Source organism: Mya arenaria, chromosome 15, assembly GCF_026914265.1.
Source record: "Mya arenaria isolate MELC-2E11 chromosome 15, ASM2691426v1".
In the NCBI taxonomy this organism is placed as follows: domain Eukaryota; kingdom Metazoa; phylum Mollusca; class Bivalvia; order Myida; family Myidae; genus Mya; species Mya arenaria.
Window position 1 is genome coordinate 18946059 of NC_069136.1, and position 27861 is coordinate 18973919.

Consider the following 27861-nt stretch of genomic DNA (forward strand, 5'->3'; position numbering starts at 1 on the left):
TTAAAAACAACAATATTTATATCAAAACAAGAAAAGACATTTGATTGTGATATAAGCCTCCGGCCACTGACACAAGAATATGGATTTACATACATATGTACATGTATGTACAATACAATTCATGTGAGCACCAAACATGTCATTGGGTTCGCATTTCTGTAAAGGGCTACAAACAAATCAACCAATTTGCACTGACTTGCTAAATATCACATTGTGTTCTTTTACACTCCAGGTTGAAACGCGTACTGTGCTATTTCAATTCGTTCATTGTCGTCTTTCATTGTTGCGAAGCTTGATCTCGTTAGGTGATGTTTCACTTGCTTCGTCATCCATGACAGCGCCCTCGTTCCTTACACCGTGATCGAATGTATTCCTATTCCGTTGAGAGTTTTGCGGCGTTACCTCACGTTTTAGTTTTAGATGACCAGGCCCTATCCAAGACAACACTACCGGAAGTAACAAAAGTGCATGTGCGATTCCAAAAAGGAGAACGAAACACATAATTGTTGCGAACGTTTTAAATATATAGGATGTGGCGGCAAAAAGTATAACTACTCCACATAATGATGAAAATGCCCCATGGAATATTGGCGCACCGACTTCGTCTATTGCTTGTTCCACTCTAAGATTTTTGTCAGCTCCTGGAGCTACTATATAACCGTGACATATATGTGCTGTGAAGTCTATAGAGAAACCAATACACATGATTAGCTGTACCATAGTGATGGCGCTAAGTGCTATATCAACATAAAGCATATAACCGAACACCCCGACCATTATCATTGTTACAGCAACGGTTACAAATATAATCAGGACTGGATGAGGCATAAGTAAACATGTCACAACAAACACTGCAGCTAATGCTATACCCACTGATTGTAGAGTCTGGCCAAGAACACTTACATACTGTTCAAAAACATCAAAGTATGGGGAGAATGCTAGACAGTTCATCTGAGCATTTTTGGCTATTTCTCGCGCCTTTAGCATCATTTTTCCTTCTTCTTGACTGTCCGAAAGAACCCTTGATAGCACATAATACCTTGACGCAGTTATTTTCGTTCCGCTAGAGTCAATCACAATGTCGTTTTCATATCGAGTAAACTTGGGGTTGGTAATAAAGCTTTTGAAACCGTTTATGAAATTCAATTCGCTAGTTCCATCATAATACGCACTTGCCATGTAAACTTTAAGCCAGTTGGATTCAAATGAATCGTCAAAATAGTCATTCGCTTTGGCTGTGCTTAAAATACCATCTATTAGTGCCGTTGTATTCGGATCAGTGTATTTATATGTTTGCGTTGTCAAAAACGATATTGGATATTGACGTTTAAACTTTGTTTGGAGTAAATCCGAATATTTATAGAAATACGAATCTTCCTGAACCAATTGGGTAAATTCGAGTCCTTGTTTTAGATGGACACATCCGTAAATTCCTGCTGCCAGATATCCAAGAAATAGCAAAATAATAACGATTTTAAACGGTAATTTTAGCACAATCTTTGGAAACAACCACCTCGGAAATTTGTCAAGTAGACTTTCTGCCTCTTCACGATTACTGGGTGGGGAACCACTACAGCAAATGATGTAGGATCTTGATTTTCTTTCGACCTCTAGGCTTTGTTCTGTTTTAACGCGCCTACACGTAAAGAAATGCCGGTTTGCATCAACACGTCTTTCGTTGAGTGTAAGAGCCGCGGTGACAATGGTGATGTTGTTTAAGTAGCAGAACACAACCGCGACACCTGGAAATATCAGTGGAAACTATGACAACCTTTGTAAAGGAGGTATACGAATACAGTTGTTTAAAAGTTATTTTTGTCAATGAAACGTTTTGCTATGATAGTGCAATCGGCATAGCTTTTTATTGACAGAATATGCTCTAATGCCGCACTGTTTTGATTTTAAGAAATAAACATATATATATCCACTACAGAGTTATAATTTATGGTTGCTAGCTGTGGAAAATGTATCACGTTTCGTTGCTTGCATAGACATTGCACCCGCTCTGCAGTCTCGCGTGATATGGACTTTACGTCAGCAAGTCGAAGTAAACAACCCCTACTGATCAACCGACTGTTATATTTATAATTTATTTTATTTATAGGTATAATTTACCAGTATAGACACAAAAATTCCTGACAGCTATAAAGCTGGACCCTGCACCAGACATAAAGGCAATAAGGTCTGTGAGGGATGAAATTGTGATACTGACACACGAGGTCTGCAGTGTTGTCGCCATTTTGTCTTCAACAGTTGCTTCTCCTTGCGCTCCCGCCAGAGCCGATAACAACAAAAACATGTCGTCAATACCAATCCCTAGAAGCAAAGTCGTAGATGTAATGTCATGCAATAAATACTACAAAGGAGACAATGGAAATGACAGGGACAATCCCAGCAAAAATCCCCCAATAAAGTATTGAAATTCCTAGCAGGGGCGTAGCTTGACCACATTGTGCAGGCTTTGTGTCCCAAGGGATTTGGGTAATGTTCCCTCGCGATTATTTTTAGTGCAAATTTAGCAAATGTGCTTTTTGTACTAAATATATTTGAATAAAATAAAAACAGGAAAAAATAATGTAAAAAGGCCAACATTTTAAAGGCAATTTCGGACTTTTTAAAAATACCATTTGGAAAATTCATGTGCAGGACCAAGCCTTAAGTGCCTACATGGAGCTACGACAGTGAATAATGTTAAATTCTGTAAAAATAGAATACCGTTTAAGCATTTGCATATCGAGGGTTTAATCGAAATCGTTATTTCTGCTTTTTTATGTAATGTCACTCAGAACGTTTTCGTTTCGACCCTCGACATGTAAGTGGAGCATTGTACCGGGGTTGCCCTATTTTGTTGTTAATAAACAGTCTCAGTCAAACAGGGATTGCCGTTAAATAAGCTAACAGCTGTGTAGCATGTTCCTTTAGTTTCAATTGCATTATGTACGGGAGTTTTTGACAAAGCGCACATAAATGATAATGTCAATTAAGCGTTAAACATTAGATGAATTTTAAGCGTAAAGCATAATGTATTAATGCATAAACAGTACAGTACAGTACAGTACAGCACAGCAGAGTAGAGCACAGCGCAGCACAGCACTGTACCGTGCAGTACAGAATAGTACAGTACAATATAGTAGAGTAAAATACAGTACAGTACAAAACATTTCAGTACAGTACAGTAAAATACAGTGCAGTACAGTACAATACATTGGATTAAACCAAATGTACCAAAGTGTTGAATATTACAAATACCAGCACGTCTACTTGCAGATAATAAGCAACGATTGCTCAAAAGGCTTGTGAATTTAGATACTCAACATTTTTAATGTATTCAGTTTATTTAATGTTTCATTGGCATTGGTAACAACTGTCACCTCAATGTGTTTATATTATTCATATTTTGTGATATCAATGTATATTCATTTAACTATATGGGTTTATTTATTTATGTGACCAACGATTGGTAGATTGCTATTTTGTGTATTTATAAATTTCATTAATTATGCTTAAGGGTCTATGACCTTTATGCATCTGAAATAACTATTAAACTTTAATTCTCACCGATAATAAGAAAAGGGACCGTCCCAACAATACTGACAAACTCCAATCCGATTGCTGAACAGAACCCAAAACTGGCAAAAATAGCAAGAGCCGCTGCAGATATACCAGCCAACCCCAGCATAGCTCGTTGACTCACTACGTCCCTTAAATATGGAAAAATAACTATTAAAACTACAATTATCTATCATATATTAAAAATTATTAAAATCGAGGGGGTTTGTTTTCAATGTTCTTGGGTTGTGCTCAGTAAAGCTGTCTCATATTAATCAATATAAAACATAGTAAATTTGTACAGATTTGTTAACGTGATAGCTCGTCAGTAAATTATAAAAAACGTATATAAGAATGCAATAAAGGGAAAGTATATCAAGTTTTTTTCGAAAAATAAGTAATAGCTTGACAACACCAAATGCCATTTGTTCTATTTATAAACAAAGCAAAACGGTTCTAATAACCATTTTATTCTAGATGTAAGGCGGTATTAATACTATTACTACATTAACAATAATGCAATAAAAATATATAGAGACAATCCAGGTTCCATTTTTACTAACAGTTTCAAAACTGCAAATCTTAATTTTATTGCTCTAGTTGTTATACTTATAGCAAAAGGAATTTATCTAGTCCTATGTATTGCAACTACCATGTTTAACAAAAATTAACACATTTTTTGTCAAAATCACTAAATAAAATATTCTCGACATTTAAAGAAATCGCTATTCTTGATCTGAGTCCCAAACTCAGAGCCAAGACGTTAGTAAATATGGGCCCTGGTCACAATTTCTCGAAACATCTGAAGCTTAACAGGCTTAAGTAGCATACTTCACTTAGCCAAACTACATACTTAAATTTTGATTTTGAAGAATAAAAAGTTGTTTATAGTGATTGTCATTAACATAATTCCTATTTAAAGTCTAAAATCTCTAAACAAAATATAATATTACACCAATTATGGGGAAACAAAAATAGTGAGATAAGCTTCATCCTGTTATAAGGGACTTAAGAAGTTTCGAGAAATATGGGCCCAGGTGAACAGTGTAATTGTTGTTCCAGGAATCCGTGTAAAGAAACGCCAACAACATGGCTATGATGTACACTTTAATACTACTGGACTCGTGAAACATATAATGCAAACTCGTACCTTATAGATAACGTTGCAAGACAGGCATATAGGACCATAAGAAGAATGGTAACAGCAAACCATTTGATATCACCAGTTACATTTCTGTCTAATTCTTCATCAATTGAAGTGTGATGACCATAGGCAATGTCCAGTTTATCGGAGTTGTACGCCTCCATGTGATCAACAAAAGCATCCATCTGAAAGAAAATTTGTGATTTTTGAAATGAATGTTGAATGGAATTCAAACTTTGAAAACAACTTCATTGTTTATAACAACAAATAAACGTTTCTCACACAAGTGAAATGGTGCCTCTGGAGGCGGACACTACTGCATCCCTTTATAACCTTTATCTATGGCGAGGCTACAAATTTCATTATATAAATATATATAGAATACACGCCTACACCCACTGGAACAATTTTGAAAATCGTCCTCAAATTTCGGAGACTTTCCAATGACCTTGAGGCTATCATGCATAGTGAGTTATTTACGCTGGATGCCAAATGTAACGTTTTCCAAAAATTAGTACATGCCTCCGGCTGCGACCGATTCCACGAACACGCTGTTCCTGGACAATCTACTGCGTCGCTAGAAAAGCTAGATCAAGAGCGAAACAGTGATGTGCCACTTTATCAAAAAAAACAAACCCATAGCATACAACATACCTTAGAATTTGTGTCACAGGAATGCGTCAAAACAAGCATATCATATATATTAACTATAGTTACTTCCATTTACTACCGATTTTCAATAAAAGATGGTATACATGATACGTTGATATGTGTAATGTTTCGGAATGTTGTGATTTCGAAAGAGTATAGAAGGCATTTAAATATGTGCCACTGGTATACCTGTTTAATAAGTAGTTTGTACGTACACCACTTCATTTTTTATGAAAGGTACCGCAGTCAGAAACACTAATACATGCGTTATCTTGATACATAACGCACAAACACACGGTTGACCCTTGGGGTATTATGATTCTTCCGATTTCAATTCATAATTTATCATTCGAACGTATAAATTGTTATTGCTAATTACAAAGTGCTATCATATGTTGAAAAAGTATTTCTAATAAAACAACATCCAATATCAGACTCTAAAAAAAGAAAGTATCGACTTCATTTGTTTATAGAGTCGTTTTAAATAGCATGTTCCTTATTTTTGTATCTTAACAATTTCGTCAATTTTTTATAAACCTTCAGCATTACATGACATCGTTAAGGAAAGCTAGTATTTGGAATTCGTAACAATTTGCAAAAACGTCTTGTACAAGTAGAAAAATAAGTTATATACATAATAAGAATTTTCCACCATCACCAAGAACCATACATGTATTAGTACTTTTAATTGCACAATGCTGCTTCCTTTGTATTCAGTATTAGAACTAAATTTATAACCCACCATAACATTGGTTAGATTATAGTATCAAATATTTCAAACAATTCTACTGTCGGAAAATAATGGTTTATGATAATATATTTACACCTCCACTTCCATTCCTTTAATGAACTGCCTTTCGGCAATTGCGTTCATCAATCGATGAACACAACATCTTCGGATATGTTCGGATAGTAATTCATTGCATAACAATATACATGAAAGCTATTGATCCTGTTATTGGTTGTATTGTGTCTGCATGTCCCGTAAAATATAGATCAACATTTTTAAAAGGGTTAGTTTATTATATTTCAAATACAATGGTACCAGAAGTGTTTCAATTTTTACGTTTTAAAGTGATTTCAAGTGGTTGATCTTTTCCCGCGTTATTGTGACGTCATTTGAAAAAAATGTTTCCGGTTATAGTCGGGTCGTTCTATTTACAGAATGGGTAAGAACGGATAACTTAAAGGTTTTCTTAACTGAAATGAAGAATTTTTTTAACAATTCTTGAATGAAATAATGACTTATTGGTGTAAGTATAAGGAATGAATTGCGGGGTTGATGTCATTATCGAGGATATGAACGCAATTGGGTTGGTCAAAGTACGCGTGGAGTCCTTCGGACTCCACACACATTGACCAACCCAATTGCGTTCATACCCCGATAATGACATCAACCCCGCAAGTCATTCCTTAAATAAAATGGCTCAAATAGCCCTTTTGAGCTTGAGCTGCCAACTTATCCTTATCTTGTGCCCACGACATTTGTGTACTCAACAGTAGGCCCATTTATTCATAGACTGATTAGATTTAGCATTGAAACGACGAAAATGCCATTGTTCATAGTTTCGTAATGGCCTATCGTTTCTACAAAAATATATTTCGGTATTATAGAGGCTGACAGCCATACCTGAATTTAAACAGAAGTTATCTACTATATTTGATTGTTGTAATTTTGAAAACGTTTCTGTGCAATTAGGTACGCCATATGCAAACATTACGTATATGTTGTCTGGTTTTGCATTGTTTATGTAGATCCCAGAACCACAGGTCACCCTAAAACGGAGGAAAAGGGCGTACATCTTGACTTATTCCCTTGTCTTGCACCTAAAGCACACATATTAGTCTCAACACATGAATTTTAACCACAATTGTTTTGGAGCCCTTAAAATACGGTGTAAGCCTATCTGTTAAAGTGTTTGAACGTGTTAAACGTGATTTAACAAAAGCCTTGCGAAAATCTACTTATAAACAGGGAAAAGGGTCTTTTATCTAAAAATATTACTGTACCATGGATTTTAAACGAAGCATTTTATCGACTGTCCAATCGTTACAACGAAATCCAGCTTGACATTCATCAAACTTTAGTGTTAAGCACAACCGACCCGCCTTTAATTAATTTAACCCGATAATAGTTTATACATGGTATAAGTATGTATCCTCATTAATTTCGTGGTACAGTATTATGTCCAGATTTGTAAACAGAACATATTATACTTTGTCCCAATGTGTTTTCCAGTTGACAGGACTAGCAATAATGGTCCTATCTCAGAACTAGTATGTTTATAAAACTCAGACACGATTCCATCCAATCCAAAGCTTTTATTATTATCAAGCGCAGAAAAATATAAAACAATAAAATGATCAAATCCTTAATTATGGCTTTAAAACACCTTCGACAATAAACTGCCGCTTTCAGTCGCGTAAGCTGGTTCTAAAGAGTGTTGGACTGTACCTTTGCAGTCTTAAGAAGACCGAACCTACTATTTCCTTACCTCAAATGCCTCCTGTAATCTGGAGTATCTTATTCCTGAATAATATATTCGTGTGCGTATCTATTACTTTTGCTGGAGCACTTTTGTTAACATTTCAGGTGGGTCGAGAATTTGCGTTATGTTTACAGATCTTATACTTACCCATTTCTTTATGTAATCGTCAGAAGTGTCTTTACGAAGCTCATAGTTTAGATGTATGTACTTCATTTGCTTCAAGAATCCATTGGCATCCGTGGTTGCAGACTCTAAAAACGATGTAAATTGTAAGTAGAAGATATAATAAATAATGGAAATCATGATGAAACTGTCATGCACGAGCATTCCATTTTCTTCCATCCCAGGTAAGTAGATCCAAAGATTTTGGCATGCTGGAAATCCTTATCTTATAAGATCAAAACGTACCCGTAAGGAAATACTTTTTTCACTACACACAAAAGCGTTCCAGCGAAAAAAACATTTTTGATATATTCTGTCTATCTGAGGTGGGAGAAAAGGCATCTACAATGGCCACGCGTGTAAGAAAGGTGTATCTCAACCCTCGCGCAGGGTGATCTGCGAAAACTCTGTAAACCTCATTTCAGCAAAAAAACCTACGCTCAGGTTTGGATAAATCTTGCTCTCTCTCGGTCATGGAATATACTTATAGTCATGCACCATCATCCCAATATCACGTCGCAGTGACGTATAGTAAGCACTTACTGTCTACATTTAAAGCGTAGTAGACGTTTCCGACTATGGATGAAACAAAGACCGGAAACGTCACATTGCCAGCATCGACGGCAGCGAGGAATTCGTTGTTCCAGAAAATTGAGCCATCCACGGCACAGATACCATATGCACGGGCACATATGTCATTGAACTGAAAAGAACAACAAACTTGAGTATAGCTCATTTGAAGCTTTGGAAGAAAACACACAACTTATATAGTATTTTATGGGAACAAATACTTCTATGTTTTCTTTGTTCCACTTTCGATGATAAAATCGCAATTTATTGCGATTTATGCCTTTAACCAGTATAATGAAAAGATATAGCTCTAAAATATGAACTGGGTAATGCCTAATTTGACAAATAAAGCTCTTATTTTCAAAATTAATATTATTACTACTCAGAAATATTAATATGAAAGAATGTGTCATGCGGTGCGTGTGTTGATATGATGCCGCCAGACTGAAGCGTTCAAGCGCTTACCATTTTAATAAGGAATAATACAAAAATACCGTGACAATGGTTCCATCGTCGGCTGTAGCATTCATTGTTTGTAAAAAGGTGTTAAAGTCTTTGACTGCTTCAAGAGACGTTCTAGAAAGAAGGTTCCCTGATTTTGCCCGAACAATTACGCGAGCCCAGAGGCTGTCGAAATAAACGTCATACAGTGGGTTGTAGTTTCTTCCGGTTAGATCAGGAAATGTACTCTCGATTAAGTGCTGGTCTTTCTTTGACTGAGAATCTGAATGGTGAATGAATAATTGATTTTACAACTACATGTTTATCCATATACAGTGTGTGCATAAAGTGTATGCACAATTGAGTGGGATAACGGAAGTTGAGAATTCATCACATTTTCCATTCAGAGCGCCTCGGCCATTTTTATCGAAAACAACCTCGGATGTATGCCGGTACATCAGTTGATGTAGTTCGTAAATTTTTGATATATATTATTAAATGTAGTGTTTCAGAGTTGTATTTAATGAGCTAAGCTTAATTTTATTGCCAGTAAAGTGTATTATTGCAAACATAATTAAGATTCCCAAGAGTCAAGTCATAAAGATTAACTGCTAAGTAAAACCACTACGCGATCTACTTGCAGCGGACTTAAACGTAAAACTTTTTGAGTATGTAAGCCGTCCAAATACATTTGAGGTGCACATTTTCACGTTAAAATTCTATAGATAGCTTGATTGCTGACACTATTTTGTAGAGCGAATTGACTGACAAAGCATCATTGGTATCATCCAAGTAAATTTTATTAAAAAAGTAATGGAATATCAATGAAAGTTCTCGATTTTTATGGAAATCAAGCAAAAACTACATTTATTCGCTGAAAAGGGTCGAAAGAGCCTCGCTCATCTGAGAAATTAGATCCTGACTCCAATTTCTCGAATACTATTAAGGCATTTATAACAGGATCAAGTTAAGAACACGAGTTTTGTTTCGGTGAAATTAGTGTTTCGTTTGGAAAAGTGATGACACTTTTAATCACAATAAACAAATGTTCACCTTGTGAAATCAAGTTCAAGTAAGTAAGCAATTCTGCCAAATAAAAATTAGATAATTAAGCATTTTGCGCCCAGGGGTTTTAACAGCAGATAATTGTCAACCCTGAAAAACAACAGGATTCTTGCTTAAAGCAGGCTCAGGCCCTGTTCATTTATTATTTAATTTAAATATTTTTTATTCATTTCAAGGTACTTCCAATTGTTTTGTATGCAAATGTCCGATCAAAAACAATCTTTAAAACCGAACAATAATATGAACTTCAGAATCATGTACGCTCAAGTTTTGCTTTTAGAGTAATTTGGGCCTTTTATTACGGTCATGATTTGGACAAAGTCGGTAAAGAAACGCAAATCAATCTGTATTGTGATTTCAACCAAGGAAGCTTCGTTTATTCGAAAAAAGCTTTTAATTACACATCCAACATGCAAAATTAAATAAAAAACTTGAAGAAGTCGTTTAAAGCATATATTGATGACTGCAGACGACAACATTAGCCCAACACGAGCACAAGCATTGCGAGAAGTTACAATACGTTTTAGCAATAGTTTGAAGTACCTTGGGGTAGATAGACGTGCTCTGCGTCAATGTCGATTCGAAATCTGACCATGCCTATTCCAAGAGCGAGGTTCACCACAACAGCAATAATAAGGACATGCCAAGGGTGCCGGGCAACAAAACGACCATACCGGGCAAACAGCGAGCCAAACTTTCCCTCAACAAACTCGTAAAGGAAGTTTACTTGTGGCATCTTTGGGCTTGATAACTTTGAAAAAATGAAAATCGTCGCTTCAAGAAGTGCTCCTTATTTGCACAATTTGAATATGTCTTTAGCGAAGTTAAAGTCCCGTGTTATAGTTGGACCTAAAACCGAAATAATAACATAAAAGTTTAAAGAATAGGCAAAATAGGCGCATCTATAGTTTATCTTGATGCCAAACCTGCATGTAACAGACAAACGTTGTTTTAATTAAATGACCAGTTACTTTCCATCACGTTAAGTACAATTTAATTAATATAAGCTTCAACATTTTAACAGTAGCTGATAAGCCAACATTTGCAAATTTACTTTGTTTGTACTTTTTGATTGGTTTACAAAACAATTTATATTCACTGGAATAAATAAGACCTGAAACCTTCACATTCAAATCTTTAACATCACTTCTAAAATGCAAATGCATTAATAAATGAAGGTGTAATCGCACGCCATTATACTCACTGGTCTTTGAAAATAATTTAATCACTAGAGTATATTGTAATATTAAAAGGTGCACAGGCGTATGCAATAAACAAAAAAATGGTAATATTTCTTCACAATCCATCAATCTTATCGTTTCCAAACTGAAAAAATGCTTACATGATACATAAAACTTTCGAAATATAATTCATCCATAATCTATCCAAAATGAGTTTACATGAAAGGTTTTTGCAACCCGCATTTTAATATACAAAGATAATTCTGCTCTTAGAAGCAAAAAATACAAATACTTTCGAAATGAAATTCGTCGATGGTCTCTTTGATGTGGGGAGGTGTTGTTTAAATGTAGTCCCTCTTAATCATTATTTAATTTCCTTTCTTTGAAAGTATCGTACTTTTGTGAAAGTGAAACAGTTAAAACACGTCTGCCCAAACTCAAGCTGTACGTATTATGACCACGCCATAATCTCCTATTATGAATAGGTTTTTTCTACATAACAATTTAAAATATTTTAAACATAATATAATGAGGAATCTATTTAAATGCAACACATAACTAAAGAAGACGGATGATAAAAAACATAGTTTAAGGATCTTAGAACATGTCCAACAAACCTGATTGAAAAGTCTGCATCGTCTAGTCTTGGTATGAGTTTTTTTCAAAAGTAAGATTGTTCTCAAGACTTTAAAATACCGATCTATATACGTCTTGTAAATCCACGCCCTTTCTACATTAGAAAGCATCCATAGAAACGGTAAAAATCGATGCACAGTTCAAAATCACCTTCATCTCTGTGAATAAATAGAACATTGAAGAAATGTTAGTGATCACATTTAAATACCATTGAATGCACACTATTTAAAAAAAAAATCGTAACATTTAATGATAACAGAGCATGCACTAGCATGCATGTTTATCTTACCACTTCGAGCAATATCGTTAACATAAACAACTCTTGTTTATTTACTCGATGATAGTTTATAAAAAGCACGTGACATGTTTTTTTGCAGTGTGCGATAACAAATTCTAAATTGCCTTTACTTTGGTGATGTGTTTGTTATTTTTAGCAGCAACGAGAATGCTTCTAAAATGTTCTTAAACATTATATATATTATGCAATATTCATTGCATATACTAGTCACTGCTTTATCTTTCTTTCTCATATGTTTGTCATTGCATTTTTTTTTGCACTCACAAATCATTCGCTCACCCTGTAAAACTATTGTTAAACAATTTAATTATTGATGCTGTACATACAAATGATAGTTTGTGTTGAAATGAAGCTTTACAATAGTAATATTTATATTAAAACCTACAGAAACATGCTCAGTAACAGATAGTTTAAACATAATCCCCGTCTAATGGCACAGGGTAAATGCCAAAGACATAGAACACAATATATATATTTATACTGTTTCTCTCTTCACATAAGATAGTGCTACTACATTTTTACTCTTTCATAAGTATATGCACCAAGGGAGATTTGTGTGTTTATTGAAATGATATCCACTCGAGAAGGTTTCATAAATCATCTTATAAATAGGTATTACGATGGAAATATTCTAAAACAATGTGTCCAAGCAACTATATACATGTAGATCAGGTCCTCTTTTTGACTGCTTTTTTTATCAAGTTTCATAGTCACACATTGTAGAAAAAATAAAAATAAAACACTTACCTATCGAGATATATCCTTAATTTGTGGCTACACAAAGCAATTGTGGGACAAGCTTATAAAGGAATATGTAAAATTCAAGGAAATTATCTACTTTAATGCACATTTAAACGCCAAACCAATCTGTATTTAAATATTGTTTTCAATTTAACGTACACTGATAAAGCTAAGTTACAGATACACTCCCAAAACAGATACTTCCTGTTTTCCTCCTTTGAGTAAACATTAAAGATTCACTCTTACTCCCAAAAAAGATAAACCACAATTCATTATATTGTTTTAATATTCCAAAAATGGTGAATAAATGTCGAAAACAATGGTTCTCTTATGATACCGAGTACAATTTGAAAGAAATGAGCATAAAACACAGCATTTCTACCTTATGAGACTATAGTAGACCACAGTAAATCTTTAAGAATTCACCAATCATTTAATATTTTTGCTCTTTCTGCTATTAAATACACGGTTATAATCTTGTTATAAGTAATTTATATTTTCCATAAATGCATTATTTTGTGAGCAGTTAAAAGTTTATCAGTCAAACTTGATGTTTGTTATGCATGTGTATTTATTTATTTTGAATAAGAGTGTCACTTTAAAGGGGCTGTCTCACGTATGATAAAATAGCGGGGGAAAAAAGAAAATTGTCGAAAACTGACTTAAACTTGGCATCGATGTGTCCAATGCATTGAAACTTACTAACTGAAGTACCACATAGTTTACAATTTAATTAAGTTTAGCAGTTATTTCGTATTTTTCCATTCGAAAAGATTACTTGGTATGTCTATCAGGTAGAATTCATTCCTTATGCGTGATTGGCTAGTCGGTGTTATCACGTGATATTACCGAGGTAGGTGTATAGTTTAATTATGTCACCCGATTAGTATAGCTCAGTGAGTAAGACGCTGGAATTCAATTTTGGCGACGCGGGTTCGAACCCGGTCTCTAACACATTTTTTTTTATATATTGGTACTTTTTTTACAATTATGATATCAAAGCGTAACACATTCTATTAGATAATTTTCCTGAGATTCGTTACAGAAAAAAAAATTTGGTGCCAATCTGTGACACAGTCCCTTTAAGAAATGCACGTAACATTTGTATGCAATGAATTCAAGGTTCTTTCAACTCTAAAGTGCAGACGACATTTTTTGGTTGTCATGCAGGGAAAATGCACTATTCCAGTGCACATACGCAAATAACAAGTTAAATTGGAATACAATACACGCTTTTAGGTTTCCAGAATATATCACTTCTATTGGTATATGCATATTAAAATAATGCATTGGAAGCTATAGGGTAAAACATTGCAGCTTAAACGAGATAATAATCATTTTATTAATTGGCAAAAGGGTCATCAACTTTTTCGAACGTCAAAAAGAAAGCATCAATAAATTGTACTCTATTTTCAATTTTTGGGGTAACCATCGTAAATTATATGAAGAGGTTGTTATTGTTTTTGTTGAATATACGTATATTTACCTGTTGAGTTTATTGCTATAGCTTGAACTTTGATATTTTTTAGGCTTTTCTATTTTCATTTTGCTGTTGTTGCTTTTTCTTTCTTTTTTTTTCGTTTAATAAAATCCTAAAAGAATGTGTGTGTTTTATTGCTTTATCAATTAATCTTAATGATAAGCAATCCTTTTCTATTCACAAATGGCTGCAGTATTTCCTTTTCCACGACCAAAACCAAACATGCAAAGCGACAATATCAACGCAAAAATGCAAACAATGTTAAGATCAATATTACAGATTCGTTTTTTATGCACTCTGGAACAATCGCGTTTGTAATCAGAAGAGTTGATTTAAGGGGCTTAAACGGGTTAAACCCGCTTCGTAGTGCTCACAAATAGAACTCAAAATGTATAAAAACAGGAAAACCTTTAAATTGTAATCTTCATCTTTCTGGGTATCAAATTATATTGAGGCCATTACTTTACAACAAAACGTTAAATGATAGTGTAATTCAGTCGCACAGCAGTGCAAAAATGGAGAACAACTGAAAATCAACATCAACATCAACATAAAAGTCTGTTAAGTATATAATGGCATGGATATCCACAAAAAAAACGTCATTTGTGTCAGTAAAACGTAAAAAAAAAACCATGATGCCTTTATTTTTGTTGATGACTAATTGTCAGTTTATAGCAAAGGGACTAGTGTTGTTACCGAAGTTGTTTTTCGTGGATTTGGAACTCTGTGCACGGTAAAAAAATATAGACGACACTGAGTTTAAAGTTGAGCTAGAACTATGGGCCAGCACAAGCAATCCGGAACGATGTCCTGTGAAAATGTTCAAAATGTATGTTGAAAAACGGCCAGTCGGTCATTCTGATCCAGGTCTCACATTTTACATAGCTACAACAACCGTTATTTAAAATGGGCCTCGGGACATTTTGTTCCAAAAAAAATCTTGTCGGTGTCAACGAGCTCCACGGTGAAACGAATGGTGAAGAAGTCTGGGCTAAATTCAAACAAACGAGTCTATAATCACAGCACTAGAAAATACCCCGTCTAGAAATTAAATGACAACAATGGCCACATAAATCCGAATCCAAGGAAATATTCCACAACCTGAATGCCATCGAAAATATCACGTCTACTTCCATGCAAATTCCAGCAATGCACAAATTCTAACAGTCACTGATTCAAATTTAACTGTTTCTGTGTAAGTTTGTAACATTTTTAGAGCTCCAGTTTCACGGAGGTAATATCCATAGGCACATCCATCACCATGACAAAATTCCATGTGGTAAAACACCAGTTAGGAAGCGAATTCGCACCATTGAAAGTTACAGAGAAACTGAATTATGGTATTTTCAAAACTCGACAGCCAAATTACAAACTGGCTTGATTACTGATGACGTCACGCATGACATTACTCTATTAATGATACGTCTTATTTAAATGGATTGAAATCTGTATTTGTGTGGATCTTAATTGAAACCTTTGAGAATCGGCTGAAAATTTGGACATGATGCATGTTTTTTTTTTATTGTAATGTTTTTATGTGGGACTATTTTCATCCTTGCGGACGAAGTAGGCTTATAGCACATAATGTAAATTATTCGCACTACGAAACGAGAATGTGTACTGAAGAATATTTCACTTAGATATAGACCGTAAATGAGTTATCTAATAATATAATTGCAATCTCGTGTTTATTTGGTATCGAATCTATTAAACTCGTCATTTAAAAACGATAAAAAAAACTACGCAGAGCTTCGTTTTTATCATGATTTTAAAATCCTTTAAATAATGAACTCGATACAAAATACTGATTTGAGATCCTATATACACGTGTATCTATTATATGTTTGCTCTTACGTCTTTCTTCATTCATAGGCTGTGTTTAGATTGAAACTGTATTACAGTGCGAACATATCTCCCATTTCAACTTATTTTATAGTACATTCAATGCTTTGATAACGTGTCATTTTTGTACTCTTTGTGGAACTAATTTAATTTGTTGAATTGTTCTTTTATGATAAGTATGTTCCACTTTCCAGATCGTTTACATGCAAACCGCTCTAAATGTCTAAATAGAAATAAAAAATGAATGATACGAAAAATGATACGATTTTTACAAAAAGAAAGGAAACCGGGTGCCGGCATTTATTTGAAACGCTGTGCAGTTGTCTCCCTTATTTTCAAAATAATAAGGTAAACATACGTTTGTAAACATACTGGTACACAGTTTAGTATTGTTAATGGTTTGTACGGTTCTTTGGTGTTTGATAAAAGGTATGTATTAACTGCCTTTACTAGTTATGAGTTTCATGATATTGAATTCTAGTACTGCTCATATGTTTCGAATGTAAATTGTGACCGGTATCCGGACGTTTCGACCTTTTGTTATTTAGGCCCGGTCGTAGCGATCCATGTAGCATTATCGGACATCGGTGCCTTGTGTTTTCGACGGTGTTACTTCATTTGCTATACGAGGAAAAGTAAATAAAAACAAACATTACCGTACTGTTCAAGTAATTCATAAATAAGTTTTTTGTTGTTTTTTTTGCGACCATATTCAATTGCAAATCGTACAGTATACGTATTATATCGATATAACATGTTAACTACATGCAGTGTAATCCTTCGGTTGGAATGTTTTACTGAGTACTTCGTATTAACAAATAAAACAATGCATGGAATAAGATTATTCAGAAAATACTATTTCAAGATATTTTCTATTCCCTTCAACAATGACACATCCACAAGACAGACTCGGCGAACCAGGCATCACGCAGTGTTGTATTAATAGAATTAGATATTGATTGGCTCCATGCTTTTACTGTATGTAAAATGTATGTGTTGTTAATATCCAGTATTATGCATCCATATATTCAGCTATCGTTTCTTGAAACATTCCGTTCATTACTAGAAATTTATAAAGACTTCGGTATTTTGAACAAAGATTAAAAATTAAATAACCCTGTAACCTGTCTTTACCAATGATGTTAGACATGATTACACTTGAAAGGCTTTTGTACAGACCCATGGAATTTAAAATTCAAACAGACGAATCTGACATAAAACTCATCTATATTAAGTGCCCATACCTCCTTGATTTTAACAAAAAACTACGTCATCAGTACGCTCATGTTTACATCTTGGCACACAATGTCAGGAAATATCTCGGAACCATTGTAAACATGAGACCGACAAAAATACAAAACAACAAGATATAGTGTTAAGAGGAAATTCATTTAAAAAAGCCTCGTAATATTTATCAGCTTATCTTCTTATATAAGTTGCAGACAATAAATTATGGACAGTGTTTATAGAAGTTTGATTGTGTTGTTTTTTCCTCAATAAATGTCCCAAAATTATATTCTCTTATTTAAGACACATTTTGGTAAAATAAGCCAAAATTCGGTTGTTGAAATAAACCAGATAGTCTATTAAAATCGATTTTGGGTTGAAAATTAAATCAAAAGTTACATTACCGTGCATTTTGGTGTTAAAAAAGATGATGACAAATAATATGTTGATTCAATCAGAACATGCACTTCTGTAGTATAGGTGGAGTGTTCATTAGGGTTAGGAGTTTATTTGGTTATGTTTTTATTGAGAAAAACACACATAAAAATACTGGTTTTAGGGGCAAGGAAAATCCACATATATACAAGAAATTTTGAAACGTCCGTCCGTCTATCCGTCCGTCACCCCCTTGTCCGGAGAAAAACTTCAAAATTACTGATGGAATAAAATTGAAACTTGATATACTGATAGATTGCATTGAGGGGAAGTGCAATGCACAAAAACCGTAAGAACGTTTGCGACGCCTCTACCATTAGTCATAATTGATCTTGTTTTAATTGTAGTCTAGGTGATATAAATCTGTTTTACTGCATTGCAATTAGATTTAAAGTAGACGCTCTACATGTAAAGTCATGCTTGAAATATGACAAGCCGATCAATATTATATACGTGTAACATAGAACGATTGTGACCTTCGTGCTAATATGATTCAGGTAAGGTTTACATTTATGGCTAAACCATCGCACAGTCGTCTTAATTTACCCCAGTGTCATTCCCTTTCAGGTCCTTAGTTATGTGGTATTCGTTGTTAACTGAATACTACTAAACATATTCAGCGACTTGAAAATAACCAATAACCAACCAGTGCATTTATTTATACATTGCATGTGCACCTTTGAATAGTATAAATCGATAGATGGCAAAAGATGTCTGAGATGCTTCTGATGAGAATATCCGTGGAATATCTTTATTCAACTTTATTTTACGGCACACGTATGTGTGTCAATGCCATTATTTTTCTTGATGTTTATTGTTATTTGAGTAAAAGTCTTACTAATTCATTACTTCAATATAATTTTATAATGTACATATAAATGAGAATATATCCTAGCAAAACACTAAACTTTGGTTAATATTTATTTTGATTAATCATATGCTTCAAAACAGGCTTTATTTCCCACGCATTGCTGCAATTATTTGAAGTGCCTATTCGATAATGTTTCGAGTAATCGAGGGGTGAAAGCGAAAAGGTTCTATCTGCTTCTTTATTTAATGTCACTTAGAACCTTTTCATATTCACCTTTGAGTTATAAGCTAGAGAATGATTCAATAGCAGAATTCATTAGAGAAATATTGAACAGACAGACAAAGAAAATCACATTTACATGGAACATCAATACACACATTATCGAATCTGGTTCAATAAATGAGTTTTTAATGCAGTATCTCAAGCATTTGTCAATTCGTCTTTTTTGAAGAGTGTAAAGTACATACATCGTTTTGAATCGTTTATCTTTCGTTAAAAACGAGGCTATTTTTTTTCAAATTTGACATGAAGTATTGTTTACGTCCTCGAAAAATCATGCTTTAAACTTCCTCGTCTAATTGTCATATTCATATCAGTTTACAATGTTAAGTGTTCATTATTTCCTGTTAATCTTATTACACCGAAAACAAAGCTGTGTAAGTAGTGTTAAATGATATTATGGAGTTTCATATTATTCTCTAATAACGATAACCAATGCTGTGTTAAGTAGTGTTAAATGATATTATGGAGTTTCATATTATTCTCTAATAACGATAACCAATGCTGTGTAAAGTTTTATTGATTGAAAATATTTTTTGGCATTTCAAGGGCCATAATCAAACTATACATGAGCGGACCAGGTTTTCGATAGGAATGGAGCTCTCATAGATATCTAACTACTATTTAAGTTTGATTAAGATACACTGAAAACTTTTTCGCGTAAACAAGCGATTATTCACAGACGCACGGGCTAAAAACGTCCAATGAAAACAGTACAAAGATAATGACTTATTAACTTCTCCACATATATTGCAGGATGTTCCAACAACAGGAACAAGAACAGCGTAAATGTTCACCTATTTGCGTTCAAGCAATGATAAATATTTACAGGATGTGACTGGTAGCAGGCACAATATATAAACCTACTTGTGAAATAAAAGTGATAACTAATAACAGACTGTAACTGGGAGCAGCACAATATATAAACCTACTTGTGCAATAACCGATAACTACAGAATGTGACTGGGAGCAGCACAATATATAAACCTACTTGTGCAATAACCGATAACTACAGAATGTGACTGGGAGCAGCACAATATATAAACCTACTTGTGCAATAACCGATAACTACAGAATGTGGCTGGGAGCAGCACAATATATAAACCTACTTGTGCAATAAAAGTGATAACTAATAACAGACTGTAACTGGGAGCAACACAATATACCTACTTGTGCAATATCTGATAACTACAGAATGTGACTGGGTGCAACACAATACATAAACCTACTTGTGCAATATCTGATAACTACAGAATGTGACTGAGAGCAGCACAATATATAAACCTACTTGTGCAACTGATATAGATCTGCAGAATTTGACTTGGAACAACATGATATATATTTACCTTCAATGATATCTACGGACGGGAGCTTAGTATCTGAACCAAACCTGCCTCAAAATGTCTCGAGCAAACCATGTTTACGAGTGTGTTGAAGGCTTTATGTGCTCGGCCTTTTCCACCTATGGTCGCTTTGTTGCTCGTCATCCATGGAAAGTGCTTGTCCTATCAGTCGTTGTGAACGGATTACTTGGCCTTGGAATGATTAGACTGAACATCAATATTGATGCAGAACACGTGTATCTTCCACAAGGTAGCAACTATTGCTGTTAAAGACAAAAGTATTCATGATTTATCAAACTGTTTAATTTTGTGTTGTTAAAAGCTACATTGGTTTAACCAATAGGTATTCAATTCTTTAATTCTGACCAGTAAGCATATGTAATTAAATACTATTTGGTATGAAATTTGACGTAAAACGAACTTTAACAACGATGCTTAAATGAAGCAATATAGTTACTGACATAAAAGGATTAAGTTTTACAGAATTGTGAATTAACCAACAAGTCTCTCTTCTGAGGTTCCAGTACTTACAACTATTTTTGATGACCACTGTAATATATGTTGCATTTTACTTGCTTGTGTATTACAGGCTCACAAGCCAAAATGGATCAGGACTTGATCAAGAATACATTTCCAGACCTATCTGGACGCAACTACCAAAGCCTTCATGACATTTATTTTGACAGCTTTTGGGCAAGAGTAATCGTGCGTAGCAAATCGGGCAATCTTTTGTCTAGGACCGAACTTGAGGCTTTACGACAGCTGAACTCACTCATACACAGCATAAATATTACGTCGGAGAATGGAAGCACAGTAGAGGTAAATGCTTTAAAATATGATTATCTTATGCTATTTTTTTTAAAAACAACTCAATTGCATTTATTTTAATGTTAGTTTTGTCATAATTGTCAGGACATGTTGAAAATTGACATCCATACCAAAGATGTTAACCACGTAATATAAAGCAAATATGTAAAGATAGTCACTAACTAAATATCTAATATAACTGCATTGTTATCCTATCTATTTTATTACTGTTAAAAAAGGTTCTCAGATGATATGAAGTTTACTACTTCATTTTCCGAATAACTTATTCTTTACAATAATGCATTTTTTTTGTTTAACAAGTACTCAGACCTTTGTGCAAGGGCTTATGGAAGTTGTGCTGTAGATGGCGCCCTCTTTTGGAGCCCTGAGTTTCTGACCGCTGTTGATGCTGGGATAGTTACTTACCCTGCCTTCGTGTCGCAAGTTTTTGGGCCCATCTACTACGCCTTGCAAGTTGGTGGTATGAAGTACATTTGTATTGAGTTCTTTTGTGTATGAAATGCATATTCGATTGTTGCTTGTATTTAAATATCCAACTATAAGTGAAGAATATCTGTCCGTCAATTACCCCCCCCCCCCCCCCATAAAAACAGATGGAACAATACACTTCTGTTTTTTGTTCTTTACTACTGGGTTTGTCCCTGTAGTTTTCATTGTATTGCTAAGATTGTGTTATTGGTATCATTTAGGTTTATTTGGATGTTGACAATGAATATATCAATATTACATTAATACTACAGGGTCCCTGGAATATGACGCCAGTGGCTTCCTAACTGAAGTGGAATATATTCACCTAAGTTATAGGCTTCGGTCTGATACCAACCAGAAGGATCTTATTGCTAAATGGGTATGTGGATGATTTGAATACTTGTTACATTTTAGAAATCTCCTACGCAGTGATCTCCCTTGACAAGCAGAATATAGCGAGTATAGCTGGATTTTAGCTATATAAATTTTATATAAACTTTATTTCAAATGTTTTTGTCTCCCTTTTTGGGTAGTTGTTATCAAATTTCAAAAACAAGGTGCATTGAGGTTAAAATACAAACACATGTTTTAAATCAAAGATGATTTACATTCCATCTTTGGTCACGTGATTTGCATGGAGGCAGTTGTAATGTTTGAATTTTTATTGAATATGGTATTATTCTTATTTTCGTTTTTCGACTTTCACATACTGTGCATTCACCAAATGTTTTCTTACACCGATAAACCACAATACTAACACTTTCAATCTTTAAATCTTGTATGGTATTTGGGGTCTTAAAACAGTTGATCTGTTGACTTTCGAGTTTTATCAGTGGCGATTTTCGTGTTGGGTCATTCATGCTTTTAAGTATTTTCAATTGCAGACAGACACATTCAAAAACCGCCTATCCAGTTACAGCTCCGACGTTTTAGACATTGCATTTGGACATTTTACGTCTATGGATGAAGAACTGCATAGAAACGTCCTTGGAGATATATTTTGGTTCGCTGTAACCATATTTCTGATGGTTACATATGCCTGCATAGCCACACTGTCTTTTAGGTATTACTTGACATTGCATTTGTGGTAACTGCTTTTGTATGTCTAGTTCAGATTCCTTCAAGTCATTGATGCGATACAACTAATTCATAATGTGTAAAATATACCGCTTTACTTACTTTTGGTACATGTAACTTATTTCCGTGGAAATTGCTCTTATAATTAAGGCAAAAGTTGCAGAAAAAGGTTATGATTTGTGTCTAGAAGTAGATTGAACCTAATTTCTTTGCAGGGATGCAGTGAGTCAGCGATGTATGCTTGGTATCGCGGGAATCTTGGCAGCCTCTCTCGCCATTGTTTCGGGGTTTGGCTTTTGCTCGGCCATTGGTGTGGACTTTGTGAGCATTGTTGGCGCTGTGCCATTTCTTGTCGTAGGTGAGGCAAAATGATCAATTTATAGCGATTATGCTGTTTGAAGAAAAAAGTTGAGTTATTGTCATAGCCTTGTCGGTGTCGTCGACTGTAATAATTGTGAACCTTGCTTGACTTAGAAAACAAAACAAGACAAGCGTTTACTTTGCTCCGCGGCATCTTATTATAATTTGACACGTGTTTTCGTCGCATTAGATGTGAATTTAAAATTAAGACTTAAAAAGAACAAATAATAAACTGATTTGTATAATAGATAATATGAACAACTGAAAAATAGACCTCCGTAAACATGATAATTACGCGCATAATATTTTATAAACTAAAAGTTACTTTATAAAAGATATCTTATGATTTCTTCCAGGCATTGGTATTGACGACATGTTCATTCTTTTGTCTGGCCTGTCGGGTGCTCAAGGAATTGATTCCATTGAAGACAAGATGGCGGAGACACTTAGAGCGTCAGGAGTTAGTATCACGATCACAACACTTACAGACTTCATTGCCTTTATGGCAGGTCTCGGGTCCAGTTTCATTGCTGTCAGAAACTTCTGTCTTTATACAGGTACATCTTTTATATTAGGGTTAAAATTTAAATTGATCTCATCCAGTGTATTGCATCCCCCTCTCTCCCTCTCCAAAGAAAAAATGTTATTTGGTGCCACCATGTCTTTATAGCGCGAAATTATAGTCTAAAATTATTTTTGGTACGTTTTGGTTCTATGAAAATGCTTTAGCCTATAAAACATAATCATATATAATGTAATTTTAAGTGTATGCTCAGGTTGTAACTTAAAATACCGCATATACATACATATATTGTGAATTACATGCCTTTGTATATCTTTAATCAACAGTTTGAAATGAAGTGAAGTTCATCCCTTTGTATATTACTTATCAAAGTTTTGAATTGAAGTGTTGAAATGAAATGTTTTGACATTAAACTATCCTGTAATTTGTTTCAGGTGTATCTGTTGTGTTTTGCTACATCAACAACGTGACTTTCTTCGCGGCTTGTTTGACTTTAAACGAACGCCGACTCAAACAAAATCGTCACTTTTTGACATGTCGGCGTATTGCAACAGGAGCAGAAACACTGGACAGTAAAGATAAATCCAAATGTTTTGCCGTCTGCTGTGTAGGATCCCCGCCGAAAAACAGAGCAGAAGCCGAAAGCCTCTTAGATAAATTTCCACGATGGTTGTTCCCAAAGATTGTCTTAAAACTGCCATTTAAAATATTAATTGTTATATTATTCCTTGGATATCTGGCCGTGGGTATTTATGGGTGTATTAATTTAAAGCAAGGGCTTGTTTTTACGCAACTTGTTCCAACGGATGGGTATTTTTACAAATACACGAACTGGTTAGAAATCCATTTTTCCCGGCAGACTCCGGTATCTTTCGTGGCGAACAAGGCGTACAATTACAGTGACTCCAGTACAAAAACACTCATTGACCATCTTATAAATTCAACAACAAGTCACGACTACTTTGATGAAAGATTTGAATTGAACTGGTTAAATATGTACTTATCAAGCAGCTACCATGACGTATCAAATGAAACTAATTTTATCAGTGGACTTAGAACTTTTTTCAATGACATAAGGTACGCCAGATTTGAAAATGATGTGGTTATTGATTCGAGCGGAACACAAATCGTTGCTTCAAGATTTTATGTGTTATCAAGACCGTTAAAAGACAGCCAAGAAGAAGGAAAAATGATGTTAAAAGCGCGGGAAATCGCCGAAGATGCTGAACTCAGCTGTTTTGCATTTTCTCCGTATTTTGATGTATTCGAGCAGTATGTGAGTGTTCTCAAACAGACGATGCAATCTGTGGGAATAGCATTAGCGGCAGTGTTTGTAGTGACGTGTATTTTGATGCCCCAACCACTGTTGATAATATTTGTGACCGTCGCTGTGGCAATGATAATGTCAGGTGTGTTTGGTTATATGTTGTATATCGATGTATCGCTCAGCGCAATAACCATGGTGCAGCTGATAATGTGTATAGGGTTCTCTGTAGACTTTACTGCCCATATCTGCCATGGGTACATAACTTCAAAAAGCGAGAACAGAGATGAAAGAGTGAGACTTGCCATTGACAAAACCGGTGCTCCAATTTTTCATGGTGCTGTTTCATCTTTGGTAGGGGTTGTTGTCCTTTTTGGTGCCAACTCGTACATATTTAGAACCTTCGCTGCTGTAATGTCTTTCGTTTTGTTGTTCGGAATTGCGCATGCGTTGCTGTTACTGTTAGTGGTATTGTCGTGGATAGGACCAAAACAAGTGGTTGAAGAACACCCACTTTCGAATCCAAACTCAGTAAACCATGAGGTATATGAACTTGTATCCCAAATTTAGTTCATTGTACGATTTTCTTCCGTTCATGGTCGGAAACAGGCGACTAATCAGTTAAGTTACACTCACTTTATTGAGACTTGAATGGAGTGGTTCACAAATATGTAGCCGTCGATGGTTTTTGTTAAAAATTGGTAAGATTTTTTTCAACCGAAGTTGTTTGTTTATTTTTATTTCAATGCGATTCTTTTGTAATTGTTTTGTGTAAAAAGCACACAGAATGAAAACAAAAACTTACAACGACGAGAAGGTATTTTCGACGCACTTCTCTTGACACTTTATCATACTTGTTTTATTCAGAGGAATCCAAATTCTGACACAACGGCAGCCACTCGATATATATAATATTATGTTAGTGATAGTGATATGAGTGTGTTATACTGTGTGAAATGTTTATGTGAAGCATGTATGCCATTGTTTTGTGATTGTTAAATTAGTTATATTTGTTCTTTAAAGTACCTGTTTTACTCGGGTGGAATGGCAACCTTGACACAAAGGCAGTACTCGACACTTTGTGCTATAAGTGGAAATTAAGGATAAATTTTTTCTATTTTGCAAGATGCTTTAAAATGCTAAGCATATTGTTATCGTTATTATTTGAGAAGGAAAACGCCGTCTGATCTGGTCTGTTTTGTCATGCAATAGGGGCGTACTTTCATGTGTAAAGCATATGCCAAGCCTTCGTATGTCATTGTTGTGTGTGATTGTTTTGTTTATTTGCTTTAGTACCTGTTGATTGGAAATCTTAATATAATGACATAATGGCATTTATTGACTTTTATTATTTCAACTTAGTAATATTTAGTTGGGCTGTGTTATATATTTAGTTTGGGTACTTTATATATTCCAAGAATACTTATGTCGTTTTTATAAGTGCTTGAATTAGTTATGTTATCTGTTTTACAAAGACGAATGGCAATTTTGGCGTTTAACCATGGCAATTACTCGACATGTTATATTGGAAATAATAGGAGTGCGCTTTGTTTTGTGAAATGTGTTCTATGCTTAAAGTAAATATATATGTTATTATAGTTTTTATATGTTAGGTATATAGTCATAGCCTTGTAGTGCCAAAAGTTTAACTTTCACCATAACTAAAAAACACATTCAATCTAAATGAAATGAAACTTAGTACACATGTTGCCAAAGAAAATACACACTAGTACAGAAAGGCACTTAACTCTGAATGTGGTAATCATCAAATTATGCCCTTTGATTGGCTGAAAAAGACTAGCGTTGGCGTTCGCTCCACTGCGCCTTTGTCAAAACCAATCATTATACATGAAGCAGTATTGAATTAACCTCCGTGAACTGCATATATACCTGTACTCACAGTTTGCTTTTGATTACCTTAGTCTTCTACTATCATAGGCTTCCATGTTGTTGAATTGAAGAACTGGCGATACTTAAACAATACCATCATATAGTTCCAATACTGTAATAATGTAATATAATATTTTGACCATTTGTAAAGAAATATGCTGTACCATTACACGAATTGTACCAGAAAATTATATATATTAATATTTAATACCGCCAAGGGACATAACTCGAGTTATACTATTTTAGGAGTTCTGAAACCTCTCTAGATGTATACTTTTGCATGGATGTCTTACGACTGGTTTTGCGTCCTTTTGATTGGCAGCATTATAATATAAATGATAAGTTTCAGAATTCTTATTACGGTATAATTTGGCTGATTGCTCTTGGCGTATCAATAGGTAAAACATATTTTCCTTTTTCAATCTTTGTAAGAGAGACAACATTTTTAGTCAGCTACCTTGATACCAAATTTTACCAAACTGATTTTTTTGGGAAACCAACATATTTCTTTGCGATTTTTCGCGAATTTTAAGTATTATATATCATGTTTCGGTATGTCATGCTTTTATTTTGTATAAAGACAAGTTTCGGTAGAATAGGCTTGAGATTATTTCTGCACCATCTACCAAGTTGCTCACGTTGTTCAGTAGGTTTGTGTTCAAATATTACTTGTTGTATTGTTAGTTTGTTTTTACCTTTTATCCCGGTGCATATTGTATTTTTAAACATAAATATTGTAATCATAGATATTGTATTTCAGAACATAGATATTTTATTTAAAATAAATAGATACTGTATTTCAGAACTTGGTCAGTTTCTTAACTTAAAATAAAACAATCAGCTGATTTGATCAAAATCTTTATCTAGTATATATTAATTTGTATAAGTTCATGCTATAAATGTGAAGAAAATATTTTGTGTTTGTGATTCCTAAACTAGCTATTTATTTTGGCTCAAAGTGGTCATGCGAACTATTGTTATCGGTTGTTGTGCATCGTACAGGCCCTCGTCCTCCCCTCCCCCACCATTCTTTTCTCGAAATGATTTTTTATGTCAATATAGGATAGAAGGCTTATAAAAAGCCAAAGTATTGTTTGGGGACAAGTA

General features: G+C 34.4%; 2 protein-coding genes across 4 annotated transcripts; one reads left to right on the forward strand and one right to left on the reverse strand.

Annotated features, from left to right (window-relative positions):
* LOC128218804 (patched domain-containing protein 3-like) lies at positions 1-13340 on the reverse strand. 3 transcript variants are annotated; one of them, XM_052926509.1, is made up of 10 exons: positions 13310-13340; positions 11870-12046; positions 10615-10920; positions 9060-9289; positions 8539-8698; positions 7981-8084; positions 4700-4878; positions 3559-3701; positions 2116-2316; positions 1-1742 (listed from the first exon to the last, which is right to left on the reverse strand). In XM_052926509.1, the coding sequence occupies exons 3-10, from the start codon at positions 10805-10807 to the stop codon at positions 265-267; spliced, it is 2688 nt and encodes an 895-aa protein (XP_052782469.1). In that variant the 5' UTR covers positions 10808-10920; positions 11870-12046; positions 13310-13340; the 3' UTR covers positions 1-264. The 3 variants fall into 3 exon arrangements, with proteins under 3 accessions (XP_052782469.1, XP_052782467.1, XP_052782470.1); XM_052926507.1 differs by lacking the exon at positions 13310-13340 and adding an exon at positions 12934-13243; XM_052926510.1 differs by lacking the exon at positions 13310-13340 and adding an exon at positions 12934-13243 and having other exon boundaries at positions 1589-1742; positions 2213-2316.
* A 7056-nt stretch (positions 13341-20396) lies between these two features.
* LOC128218805 (patched domain-containing protein 3-like) lies at positions 20397-27661 on the forward strand. The gene is made up of 8 exons (XM_052926511.1): positions 20397-20594; positions 20934-21163; positions 21473-21632; positions 21913-22019; positions 22525-22703; positions 22933-23075; positions 23434-23634; positions 24035-27661. Exons 1-8 carry the CDS (start codon positions 20402-20404, stop codon positions 25432-25434), a joined length of 2613 nt encoding a protein of 870 aa, XP_052782471.1. The 5' UTR covers positions 20397-20401; the 3' UTR covers positions 25435-27661.
* The last annotated feature ends 200 nt before the right edge of the window (positions 27662-27861 follow it).